General features: G+C 51.5%; 6 protein-coding genes across 6 annotated transcripts; 2 read left to right on the top strand and 4 right to left on the bottom strand.

Annotated features, from left to right (window-relative positions):
- Window positions 1-98: 98 nt before the first annotated feature.
- Window positions 99-942, bottom strand: AUEXF2481DRAFT_91986 (uncharacterized protein; the record flags this gene model as incomplete). Its single annotated transcript, XM_013484761.1, has 4 exons — window positions 99-217; window positions 273-386; window positions 438-567; window positions 661-942. The coding sequence occupies 4 exons, from the start codon at window positions 940-942 to the stop codon at window positions 99-101; spliced, it is 645 nt and encodes a 214-aa protein (XP_013340215.1).
- A 734-nt stretch (window positions 943-1,676) lies between these two features.
- On the bottom strand, window positions 1,677-2,709 carry AUEXF2481DRAFT_69638 (uncharacterized protein; the record flags this gene model as incomplete). The annotated part of the gene is made up of 4 exons (XM_013484730.1): window positions 1,677-1,865; window positions 1,921-2,112; window positions 2,165-2,385; window positions 2,445-2,709. 4 exons carry the CDS (start codon window positions 2,707-2,709, stop codon window positions 1,677-1,679), a joined length of 867 nt encoding a protein of 288 aa, XP_013340184.1.
- Window positions 2,710-3,079: 370 nt separating this feature from the next.
- AUEXF2481DRAFT_82977 (uncharacterized protein) lies at window positions 3,080-4,973 on the top strand. The gene is made up of 2 exons (XM_013484741.1): window positions 3,080-3,284; window positions 3,340-4,973. Exons 1-2 carry the CDS (start codon window positions 3,188-3,190, stop codon window positions 4,767-4,769), a joined length of 1,527 nt encoding a protein of 508 aa, XP_013340195.1. The 5' UTR covers window positions 3,080-3,187; the 3' UTR covers window positions 4,770-4,973.
- A 1,830-nt stretch (window positions 4,974-6,803) lies between these two features.
- AUEXF2481DRAFT_49044 (uncharacterized protein) lies at window positions 6,804-7,525 on the top strand (the record flags this gene model as incomplete). Its single annotated transcript, XM_013484717.1, has 3 exons — window positions 6,804-6,929; window positions 6,990-7,245; window positions 7,305-7,525. Coding segments are annotated over 3 exons (603 nt in total), but the record flags the coding sequence as incomplete, so codon positions are not given.
- Window positions 7,526-8,392: 867 nt separating this feature from the next.
- AUEXF2481DRAFT_69670 (uncharacterized protein) lies at window positions 8,393-9,475 on the bottom strand (the record flags this gene model as incomplete). The annotated part of the gene is made up of 3 exons (XM_013484736.1): window positions 8,393-9,120; window positions 9,185-9,325; window positions 9,385-9,475. 3 exons carry the CDS (start codon window positions 9,473-9,475, stop codon window positions 8,393-8,395), a joined length of 960 nt encoding a protein of 319 aa, XP_013340190.1.
- Window positions 9,476-10,683: 1,208 nt separating this feature from the next.
- Window positions 10,684-12,397, bottom strand: AUEXF2481DRAFT_69614 (uncharacterized protein; the record flags this gene model as incomplete). The annotated part of the gene is made up of 6 exons (XM_013484727.1): window positions 10,684-10,872; window positions 10,932-11,849; window positions 11,900-11,947; window positions 12,007-12,091; window positions 12,156-12,220; window positions 12,287-12,397. The coding sequence occupies 6 exons, from the start codon at window positions 12,395-12,397 to the stop codon at window positions 10,684-10,686; spliced, it is 1,416 nt and encodes a 471-aa protein (XP_013340181.1).
- Between the last annotated feature and the right edge of the window lie 290 nt (window positions 12,398-12,687).

Genomic DNA, 12,687 nt, shown 5'->3' with positions numbered 1-12,687 from the left:
CGACGAGGACACAGATAATACGGTAGTGGTTGCGGTAGCCGGTGCCGCAGCCACCCTGATAGCGCCTACATTGTTGGTGTTGGTGGCTGGATTGATAGTCAAAGGTACAGTCGCATATTTGAGGTAACAATTGCCAGGTCCTGCTCCATTGGCCACTCCAGAGTAGGCGAATCCATTACAAGTTGTGTATTGAGTTTCAGTCGGAGCCGGAGTGAAGCTGTCGCACGATGCGAAACAGTCGTTGAAGTTGTTGGCTGCCTGGAGAAGCATACCAGGGCCTGATCCACCGCTTAGATCGTGAGCACATTGAATGACATATGCTTGACCTCCCAGGTCCGTTACGGTTTGTTGATCTTGTTGTGGACAAGAGAAGGAGGGGATAGGTTCTATGGAGAGCATATTAGTCAACTGGCGTGGCTTTATCTCTTAGTACTTACTAGGAAGGTACCGTACCTGCAAGCCAGCAATTCGCGTCGCGGTAAGAGTAGCTGTACTGGCGAAGTTATTGGTCGTTCCGGCCTTCAATAGGCATTGGCCAGGCCCATTTCCGTTGACCGCACCATTGTTCTACTCAGCGTCGCGTTAGTATAGTTTCCGTCAGATCTATTGGCTTAATAACCCATGTCGAGATATCTGTTCTGTTTGATATGGTTGACTTACGTATGTGAATCCATTACACCCGGCAAGGTTATCACAGAAGGCAAAGCAGGCTTGCCAACTACTGACACTGGCCGAAGGTACAGCGGAAGTCTGGGTGCCTCCGGATCCCGCACCACATTGATATCTATATTGTATGCCTGAAGGGTCGACGTAAGCGTATGTTTGAGTTCCTGTTGATGAACATGTCGCAGTGGATACAGTGGTGATGTTGTCATTGCCGACGACTTGCCCGCGAACGAAAGCAAAGAGGCCAACGGCCAGGATAGCCAAATGAGGCCTCATGATTTCAAATGTGCTCGCGAGACTTTCGAGATGTTATGAATGCCAAGAGCAGGAGCAGTGAGTTCCTGGTATCGGGGTCGGTGTCGAATATGAGCAGTGAATAGTCAACAACACCCTTTGCCAAGGCAACGTGCGGTTACCACGCAAGGGGTGAGATAACACACCTCTGCACCAAGGAATGGAGCTGCGTGTATGGTACCGGCTGTTTGACATGCTCGGTAGTCGAACAGTGTTTAAAGATGGCTGCAGAGGCATTTCTAGACAATGTCGCCCGGGAGGGTGGATAGGCAACATGGCATTCTTCCGGAGACAGGAGCTTCGACAGATCCAGCATATGTGGAATGATCGTTATTACTGTCCCGTGCAGTCCAAAAGGACGGTTAGTGGGGATGCGTGTACAGTTTCACTGGATGTTGTGATTGGTAGCCACGGAAGCCGGCACTGATGGTGTCTTCTTAAGTCCAGTGGATGTGGTGTAGACAAATGATTCGCGAACTACATGTTGCTCGAAGTCGCGTCTACAGGGCATGATTGGTAAACCTTTCTCCTTGATAAGCGTATTGCTATTATATACATCGAGATAATCAGTTCATTATACGGAAATTCGCTGTCATCAGGTTGGCGTATCGTCATGTGGGGAAACATATATTTCGCCTAGAGCTTTTGTTTAAGAGGGCGCCGGCTTGGAGCATAATTAGTGTGCCCACTGCTCCGAGGTCAATTATGAACACTCACTAGCCCAGAAGGTACTTGGCAGCGTGGTCGACATGGTCATCAGCGAAGGAAGCCATGAAGAAGTAGCTGTGGTCGTAGTCGGGTTGCATTCTAAGGTTGACGCCCTTGTCGTTGCCTGATTCTTTGGCAGCCTTGGTGAGGTTCTCGGGCAAGAGCTGGCCTTGCTTGTAGAAGTTGTCGCCGGTACCCTGCAAGGTTATGTCAGCAATACAGACTTTTCTCGGAAATTCCGACAGTACGTACGACGTCGATAAGCATATCCAAGGGACCCTTCCACTTCTTGATGAGCTCTGTCGCGTCGTGCTCTGCCCACTTCTCTTTCTGATCCTCGCCAAAGTAGCCAGAGAAAGCCTTCTTGCCCCAGTCGCAGTTGCTAGGATTGGCGATGGGCGCGAAGGCGGAAACGGACTTGTACATGCCGGGGTTCTTGAGGAACTAGAGATGCTCGTGTTAGCTTGCAATCATGATCGAAGGAGATGAAGCATACCAGAGTCAGGGCACCGTGGCCACCCATGCTGTGGCCAGTAATGCTAACTCTCTCCGAGTCCAATTGCTTGAACTCTGAGAATAGAGCGTTGGGGAGGTCCTCGGTAATGTATGAGTACATGTTGTAACCCTTGTTGTAGGGCTCCTTCGTGGCATTGACATAGAAGCCGGCGCCCGAACCGAAATCGTACGAGTCATCCTCACCAGCGATACCAAGTCCTCCTGTATACGTGATTAGATGTGACTCCAGCTAGGAATTTACATTGTACAAGCAGACGTACTCGGGCTAGTGTCGGGGTAGACGACAGCAATTCCCTTTTCGCTGGCGCGGTGCTGGAAGAACCCCTTTTCCGAGCAGTTGTCACCAGTGCAAGTCAGACCAGAGAGATAGATGAGTACGGGGATCTTGGATGCGGAGTTCTTGAGAGCTTGAGGAGGGAGAAACAAGTTGAACTTCATTTCGCAGTTGGTCGAAGCAGCCTTGTGAGCCAGCTTCAGGAGCTGACCCCCGAAGGAGGCGATAGTAGCAGTGGTTTGGACAGACATTTTGCAGTGATGTGAAAGAAGAAGCAAGAGAGAAAGAATTGAGAGTAGACAGAATACGCCATGTTTATGAAGGTGGAGCGGCATGCCTGTCTCCACCCCGCACTATGACGAGCGATAGCAGCACAAATCGGGTATTCGAATCCGATCCCTCATTTCATTCTGGCAATTTGTTGCGACTTGTCGGCACTCCTATCAGTTTCCAGCATGATACATGGAATCTGTCATGATGAGATGGTTGGAAGATAGCACACCTGTTGGACTTGGCCACTCACCAAAGTCAAGTTGAACGTCAAAACGAGAGCTGGCCGACTGCTACGACGGGACAAGAGGAGGGTGAGGGCGCTCGGACGCCGGCTAGGCGGTGAAGGCTGTGGCAGAAAAGTGACCCCAGATTCGAGACAAGTTTTCGAGAAAGCGCTTTCGCGTGATCAAGGTGGAAAAACAGTCGCTCATCTCAGTCCCATGATTGCAAGGAGTGATGTGTGCTACCGGCGAGAAGCGCAAAGCTGCATCGGATGATGTTCCAGACTCTGTCAAGAGGAGCAGAGTCGGAGACACTCACGACCTCTCAGATGGTAACAAGCACTTTCTCCTCCGTCATCGACTCTCATCTAACGCTTCGTTCCACAGAGGGCAGTGACAAGGGCGACACTTTCTCTGTCGCATCACCCGTTTCCACACCCGGCACCTCGACTCAACCATCATCGCCAAAGTCATCCAAGGCACCCTCCAAACCTCGACAGAACAAGTATGCCTGCGACTTTGAAGGCTGCACCAAATCCTATTCTCGTCCCGTCCGTCTCCAAGAACACAAACGCTCCCACACCAATGAACGACCTTTCTCTTGCCCCCAAGAAGGCTGCGACAAAACTTTCCTCCGTGAAAGCCACTTGAAGCACCACATCAAAGCAAAACATGACGATGTGCGAGACTATGTCTGCGATTGGCCTGACTGCGACAAGGGCTTTCACACTGCTCAGCGATTAAAACAACACAAGAAGACGCATGAGACCTCGAAGCCAGACTTCCTCTGTACCGATTTCCCTCCCTGTAATCAGAACTTCCGCAAGCAGGATACCCTCGACAGACACATTCAGCTCGTCCACCTCCACGAAAAGCCCTACCTATGCGACCAAACCGATCGCTTTACTGGCTTGCCTTGTGACGCCCGCTTCAAGACGTCAACCCATCTGATCGCCCACAAGGACCGCGAGCATAGCGGCAATCGCTTCTGGTGCAAGATTTGCTCTCCTGAAATGGCTGACCTTGATCCGGGTTTGAACCAAGATGCTTTCGCCATGGCCGTCGGCTTCCCTACATACATCGAGATGCAGCAACACATCAAGACGGTGCATCCGCCTACCTGCTTGCAGTGTGGCCACATCTGCGCTTCCAATCGCGACCTCAAAGCACACATGGAGATTCAACATGGTGATATTGAAGACCGCCGCAACTACGTCTGTGACTACCCTGACTGTGGTCGTGGTTTCACAAAGAAGGGCAATCTTGTTGTTCACCAGAAAAGCGTGCACGGGAAGCAGAAGCAGTTCATCTGCGGAGAGACCGACATTACAGGCTCGAAGCGTGTTCCTGCCTGGGATGGTCGTGGCGCTTGTGGTCGTGCTTTTAGTGCAAAGGCGAATCTCGAAGAGCATGTCCGCACCCAACACCTGCATCTGCCCGGATACGTTCGCCCGGCGAAGAGAACTAAACAAGAGGAGGACGACTCGTTCACGGCTTTCCCGCCCGAAGATCACAATACGGTGCTTGCCAGACTTACTGGAGTTGGTTACGAACATGGGAGAGACATTGCCTGCCTTGACGACACTTGCCAGCATCGCTTCATCAAACCTTTCGATCTCGAGGTCCATCTTGAGATCGTTCATGGCTACACCAAAACAGAAGCGATCGAGGCCACTGTCGAGCGCGAAGCTCTTTCTGGCGGTCAGTTCTGGCTAGGTGGATTGTCTCCTGATTTTGAGGAGCAACGACTAGCTCAGCAATTGGACCTGGCTTTGCATCCTCACGACGACATGATGGATCCTTATCAGGATGCTTGATATGATCATCGAATGCTCAAAGACTTCCGCGATCCCCACTAACGACACAATTCCATGGCAATGACGCGTGCATACAAGTACTATGTTTTTTGATTGACCCTCATACCCGCAAGCGAGAAGCATTCTGTTTTTAAAATAGCTCGATACCCATGAATCAATTGTAAGACTATATCGCATATGAACAATAAATTCACCTTGTGTACGAAAGGAGTGATGGATCAATTACTTGCTTAATGTAAATAGTCACTAAGAGAGGGTCGTCGTCGGCTCTTGTCTCCTATGTGTAAGTAGGCGAGCTTTAGGGCACGAACAGAAGCGGCTCCCAAGATGTGGCTTATATTGAATGCTAGAAAGGAACAAGTGATCAGCAAAAGTATAGAAGCACCCCGGATCGACTGTTCCGCATGTGCAACGACGATATTGCATATGCACAGAAATGGAAGACATCTATCAACCTTGCTCTGGCTCATCCTCAATCTTCAGTCAGCCCTGACGCAACACTTGAGAGCTGAGAGCGTTAAAGGTACACAAAGTGGGCGCCCAAAGGCAGTAGAGGGACGTACTTGCCAAGTGGCATGAATACCTACACAGCACTTTCCCTGTTTTTGCCCAGCGCAAAATTCTCTGCTACCTCAGCTTTCGCCTCTCTTCTTCTGATACGGCAGGATGCGAAATTGGGAAGGTTTGATATGATCGCGGTTGCTGCCGCGAAGCCAGCCCGCTGTGAGACAAGACTGGACGAGACTCGATTGTCCGTGCAAACAGGGCGAGGAGAAATGTGTAGCTGAGGGGGTCAGAAATCGATCACGGCCTTGGCGTCCATACAAACGCGCGAGCAAGAGAAGATCATGCAGGAACGCGCAATAGAGTGCAAGGAACAGGGTCAAAAAATCGCCTAGAATTGAACGATGCCGAAAGTTGGTCGTTGAGAAATGTCAAACGACCCTGCACAGCAGCCGTTGGTGGGCATCTCCACCCCCTCCTTCCCGCCGGTGATGAGATGGGCTGAACACTAAAAACCCAAGCTGGGCTGAGGCTTTGACGAAGCGGGTTCGCAATTCCTTTCCGTGCGGACACGCTCAAGAAGCGATGGAAGCCACGACCGCCATGGGTTGTGGCGCTAGTAATGGCTATGCATCGAGGCTATTGGCATGGACCGTCGTCTGTCAAGCTTTTAGATTGACCAAGTCATTGACTTTTGTCGAGGATGGTGTGGACTGGCGCCAGCTCATATACAAACTCGACTTGTCTCTCCTGCTTCGACTAGAAACACACACTCGCTCTTCTTCCAACTGTGCATAACATTCGCTGAAACGAGACTCTCTGGATTATTTGCAATTCACGCTCTTTTTATACTGGAAACACGGATTGCTCGGCCGTTTGGATCCTGAACCACCAAATTTGCGACACCGATTGTTACAGAATTCGTCATAATTGTTTGAGCTCTACTTGATTCTCTGGGAGTCTGTAGAAGGAGAACAGACTAGCCTCTAATCCCGAAAAGGTTTTAATCTTGAATATGAGAGGACGTCGCTGAAAGGGCAAGTAAATCCATCTCATCTTACACGATAAACTTGAATCTTTTGCGTCGATCAAAATCAGCCTCCAGCTGCCGGGATGAACAGATGGGGTGCCTCTCCATCCAAGTGCCGTAACGACGTAACGGTCGGCAATGACTCTAAAGATACCATATCAACAACGCTCTCGAACGCCTCACATCTATATTCGAGACCGAAAGCCCTACGACATCGCGTGGGAAAGCCACATGGCGTTTCGCGAGCTGCTTCCACACTCGCTTGTCTTGTCCTTTTCTTGAATTTCTGCAGTCTGCAATGTGTTGCTGCAGCCACCTCAAACGTACACGAAGAGCAAATGCCACAAGCCCTAACGAGTTCTGGAAGTGTACTACTCTTTGATCGGACTACACCACCGGAAGCGTCTTTCATGCGTATCTTCAAACGAGTAGAGCGTTCGACATCAACGTCTTCAGCTGCTGCTTCGAGCTCTACCGACTCTACTGGCTCTTCGGACGCACTTCCTAGACCTTTTGATACCGGTCTGGGTAATAACTTTACGACTTCTTCTTGTCCTGTTTTCTTCAAGGATTTTCTTAATGACGATACTTTTAATTCATGTGTTCCTCTATCTCTTCTTTTACAGGTAAGCATCTCTCCCTCGCCACCACTAGGTCATGAAACTAATACCGTTTTGTCTTACTAGACATCTACTTCTTTCTTTAATGTCCAACGCTCACCAGTCAGACTGGCCCAAACGCTCGCGGCATCATGCAGTGTGAACTTCTCCGGCTGTAGCACCTTAATGGCCTCTCTAGCCCGACAGATCCAATCACCAGAAAACTGTGCCCCAGACCTTGCGAATCAGAACCCTATGGCTATGCAAGCTTATGATGGCTTTGTGGCCTATCAATCCCTTTATCATGCCGGTTGTCTGTTGAATACCGATACTGGCGGTTATTGTAAGCTTGTCTTCCTACTCACATCTTACTTCTTAAGTGACGGACTAATTAGTATATAGGCTTTTCAGATGCAATAAACGCGACTTCGCCAACAGATAGCTATATCTACTACCTTCCCCTAGGCGTCTCATTACCAGGCACCACAGCACCGAGTTGTTCGAATTGCTTGAGGAACACAATGTCGGTGTTTGCGAGCGCGGCTACCAATCGTTCACAACCTGTTGCAGGTGTTTATGCTCAAGCGGCTTCGATGATTGACGGGACTTGCGGGGCTACGTTTGTTAATGCTAGTATTCCTGCTCCCTTCACTTCTGGTGGTGCTGCTCTTTCTTCTGGGGGTGGTGCGCTGGGTGGGTTGGCAAGCCTTGCTATGTTACTGTCCTTGATCACTGTCTTAGTGTGAGGGTTGGTCGGGTGTCAATTTCTTGTATATGCTGCTCTGTATGGGCTCTTTTTGTTTGGGTTTAGCGAAGGTGCTTGAGGTGGTTAGGGATTGATTTTTATATACCCTGGATGAATCCACAAGGACACTGTCTTGTTTACATTGAACATGTATGTCAAGCCAATGCTGATGTCGGTCACAACGTGATTCTGCAGAGTTCGGAAGCACAGGAATTCATCATCTCCAACAAGGAAATATGACCTCGGGTGTTGAGCTCGCTTCAGGTTGGGCTCTGCTATCTTTCACGTCGTCCACGCCGTAGAAGTCGGCAGAACGATGTTTGAGGCATCACTTCATAATAGACCCACTACATGTATTCCGACTAACCACTCTGCATTACGACAGGATATTTGTGGATTGGCACTGACTATAGGAGGAGTGTTCACTGTGGGCGAAACAACGATATGGCCATCCATAGTTTCAAGACAGGGTCGTTACCCCGGCATCGTTACTTGGCCATCTTGGGAAGTCACGGAAAGTCACGTAGCCTTACTTTCATCACAAATCAACACACACCAGAACCATGAACAGATGCAAAGTTTGTATGCTGATGATTCTGCCTAACGTACTGTGTGTTTCAACAGGCGCTAAAGGCAAATGCTATGATGGGCCGTGTCTATCAAAACCGCGAAATGCTGCGACTTCCTCCATTTTCGACTTTGTGCAATCAAATGCATACCATCGATTCTAGGATTGCGTATGACCTCAGTGCTTAGCGGTAACAGCCTCGCCTGTGGCTCGTTCAACCATTTCTTTTGCTACATCGCCGAGTGCGACCATGCAGACGGTTTGCCAGACACCAAGACCGATACGAGGCATGACACCACGGTAGAGACCCTTAATACCGTTCTGCTGGTAGATGTACTTGAAAGCGTTGCTGACAGTCATCTTCTTGGGACGGTTGGGGTCCACGGTCTTGCTCTGCATCTCGACACGGACAACCTCAATAGGCTGGTTCCAGGCGGAAAGACCACCACCAAGAGCGGAAGCGAGGATCTTCTCGGGGACACCAAGCTTCTGGCTCTCGTCCTTACCAGTAGCCTTGCGGATACCAGATTCGGCAACACGGGAAAGACCGAAACGGGATCCCCAGTTGGTGACCTGGCGGACGGCGACGGCGTTGACGCCCTTGTTGATACCCTTGATACCCTCGGCGCGGTAAATGTTCATGAATGTCTCCATAGTGCCCGGGGGCTTGATGCCAGCCGCCGCCACCTTGTGCTTTGTAATCTCAACCGTCTTCATGCAGGTGCAGAAACCCATGGTAGCGTAGGCCTGGGCGAGACCACCGACCATGCCACCAGTAATTCCGGAGACGAAGTTGTTGGCGCCAGCGTTGCGCGCGTAGAACTCGGCCTCGGATGCGACGAAGAGGAGGACGGCACCCTTGGTGGATGCTTCGATCCAAGCCCAAGGGATGAGACCTTGGTAGACTGCGCAACACACACACACACAAGTTAGTGATTGTCGTATGGAGGATCTCTCATGCGGACTTACAGCCAAAGACACCACCACGGCTCCAGATACGGCTAATGGCTCCTGCCATACCGTCGGCACGGTTGGCAGCCATGGTCGTCTTTGTGACTTCCAGGGGCTGACCCAAGGTCGTCACCTCGAACAGGTTCAAACCAGCACCCACTGCGACACACGCGTTAGCTCACTGCGACCAGCGCTACCCTCTCACTTTTCAAACTTACACAGCAGGTTGCTGAACTTGACAGGCTTCTTCTCGAGCTTGGGAGGAGCGGCAACGCCAACTTGGGCGGCAGCGGGAGTAGTGGTGCTCATGCTTCTAAAAGATGGCAGCGGGAGACAAGGCCGGACCGAGGCAGGAGTGTGCTTCTTCGCTACAGTTTTATGGTTGCTCGACGGCTAAAGGACGACAAGGTAGACTTCCTGAGAGCGGGCGTAGTCGGAGGCTTCTGGCGTGGAAGAGAGGAGAAGAGAGAGAGAGGGGGGAGAACGGATTCAGGGACTGCTGGGAAACAAGTGTCCAAGTTAGTCTGGGGAGAGCTTGCAGCAGTTGAGGGCTCAGCGCTTGCACCAATCCAAAACTGTATGCCAACAACCAGCCCGATATCTTTGTTTCTGAAAACTCACCCGGAGAGCTGAACCTGACTTCTGCTACGTGACAGATGAAGAGAGGAAAATGGAAGAGATGGAGGAGCTGTCTTCACCATCGTCGCTCACTTGTTCTTATTTGCTTCGGACATTTATCAGACCATTCAATTCATTACCGCCCGTGACTACCCGCGCCGGCTATCTAAGACCATCTTCACTTCGGCTTCTCCTCACTCTCACCGCTGCGGCACGCCAACTACACTTCTGATAAGACCCGTCGCATGCAGAAGCAATTCACCGCTGATCTGTTGAAGCTCAGCACTTCATTTTGCCTAAGCCGTCGTGATATTGTCGCAGAGAAAGCTGTTCACAGCTATAGCTCGGCCCTGCTGACCATCCCCAAATTATCGGCCTTCTGACTCGAGCACCAGACCTGTCCCGATACCGTTGAGCACGCCGAAGCCGATGTCGAATTTCTATATCACACAGCCTGCTCTTCAACCATGCAGCCAACCAATGACCTGCTTCTTCAACCATGCAACCAACCGATGACCTGCTTCTTCACATCGGCTCACTGCTTACATGTGTTTCGTGGAACCTTGTCGTCGACTTTCGGGTCCTCATACAAACTTCTCGAAATAGTAGGAGCCGACCTGATAGTCAATAAATTGTCCGAACTCGGGGATCCGATCATGTCCGTGGTTGGTCTTTGTTGAGCATGAGCACTTCATGCACGTCTCGGTCAATCATGTCATGCATGGGCCTGCCATGTCTTCGGTATCAACAACAAGATGCTCAACTTCTCAACGTCAAAAAGTGTATAGAAATAATCAAGGCGTTTTATATGATATCAACCCTAATTGCTCCAATCGCAAAAGTCATAGTAGTACATGATAGACAAAAGCCTAGCTCCGATGTTTCGATCGGTCAGAAATTTAAAGCTTGGCACCAACGAGCTTGGCCCAGGCGTCGGTGGAGAAGGACTTGGGGCGCTCGATGGGGGCACCAACGGCACGGTCAATGATGAGCTGGGGAAGGACACCAAGGGCACGCGAAACACCGAAGAGAACAGTGTAGAAGTTCTGCTCGGTGAGGCCGTAGTATTGGAGGAGGACACCGGAGTGCTGTGAAATGTCAAGTTAGCTGGATTTGCTTGCGGCTCGAGGGCATGAGGTGAACTTACGGCGTCAACGTTGGGGTAGGGGTTCTTGGTCTTGCCGTGCTCGGTAAGAACGCCAGGGGCGATCTTGTAGACCTGAGAAACAAGCTTGAACATGGGGTCCTCGGGGAGCTTGCGCTGGGCAAACTCGCGCTGAGAGACGTAACGAGGGTCAGTCTTTCTCAGGACGGCGTGGCCGTAACCGGGAACGACACGGCCCTGCTTAAGAGTAGACCAGAGGTAGTTCTTGATCGACTCGTCGCTGAGGTCGTTGCCAACCTCGGCCTTCATCTCGGTGAGCCACTTGAGGACTTCCTGGTTGGCAAGACCGTGGAGGGGACCAGCCAAACCGTTGAGACCAGCGGCGAGCGAGAGGAAGGGAGATGAGAGGGCGGAACCGACCAAGTGGGTGGTGTGGGCGGAAACGTTACCACCCTCGTGGTCAGTGTGGATGGTGAGGTAGAGTCTCATCAGCTCAACAAAGTCCTGGTTCTCGGCGAAACCGAGCTGGTTGGACAAGTTCCATGAGTAATCCTTATCCTTCTGGGTGGCAGGGACCTTGCCGTCCTTGAAGACGTTGCGGTAGATGCGCGAGGCAATGTTGGGGAGCTTGGCAATGAGGTCCATGGAGTCCTCGAAGGTGTGCTCCCAGTACTCGGCCTTCTTCATGCCCTTGGCGTAAGCCTTAGCGAAGGCAGACTCGTGCTCCAGAGCGGTGACGGCAATGGAGAACTGAGCCATAGGGTGGAGGGTGTTGGGGCAGCGGTCGATGAGCTCCTCAACGAACTTGGGGAGGTCGGAACGGGCAGCCCACTCAGCGGACAGGTCGCGAACCTGCTGCTCGGAGGGAACCTCGCCAGTCAGGAGGAGCCAGAAGAGACCCTCAGGAAGGGGCTCCTGACCGCCGGGGGCCTTGGGGAGAAGTTCCTGGCACTCGGGGATCTGTTTTTGTCTTAGCTGTGGTCCTTCGATATGCCGATTGGACTTCTTACGGTCTTGCCACGGAAACGGATACCCTCCTCAGAGTCGAGGACGGAACCCTGTGTATACTGTCAGCCACCGATCCAATTTTTTTCAAGAACGTGTTCGAGTATCGTACCTCCCAGACGAGGGACTTGATGCCGCGGGCACCACCGTAGACCTGGTCGAGGGTGACCTCACCAACAACAGTGTTACCGTGCTCCCTGGAGTATGTGTTAGTCGCTGATAAACATTGTCGGTGGTGTAGTGGTGAGTAGCAAGACATACTTGCGGAGCTTCTTGATCTTCTCGATCTCGCCGGGGATCTTGGCAGCGAAGGTCTCCTTGAGCGACTAGATAACGGGGTCAGTATGACGAGCGGATTGCGGCGGCAGATAGTCTGAGTGGTCGAGGCGTACAGTGCTCTTGGAAGAGTAGGCGCGGGTGGCATTGAGCGCGGCCTGTCTCAGGGTAGAAGGAGCGGCCATAGAGGCGCGCAGGGCGGAAGAACCAACTCTCATAGAAACCATTATGACGGATGTAGATTGATAAGGGAGAGATGCTAGAGCGACAGAGAGAAAAGAAGGATGGAAGACGAGCTCCCCGAGCTCACCGGCAAGCCGCACACTACCTTGGTCTTGGCGGGCCTCTTCTAATTGCAGCCACCCAGACTACCAGACATCACTTCGGACTTGGGTTGGGGAATTTCTCGGGGGACACCAAGTGACGACGAGGGGTTGAGACGGGTACTTTCATTTATTTTCGTGTCTTCTGACGCTGTTTTGGCGTCTTGTACTGCACGACTTCTGTACGTATGGGC

This window comes from Aureobasidium subglaciale (assembly GCF_000721755.1).
Source record: "Aureobasidium subglaciale EXF-2481 unplaced genomic scaffold scaffold_27, whole genome shotgun sequence".
NCBI classification, from domain to species: domain Eukaryota; kingdom Fungi; phylum Ascomycota; class Dothideomycetes; order Dothideales; family Saccotheciaceae; genus Aureobasidium; species Aureobasidium subglaciale.
Note: the sequence above shows the minus strand (reverse complement) of the source record. Positions and strands in the feature narration are given on the sequence as shown.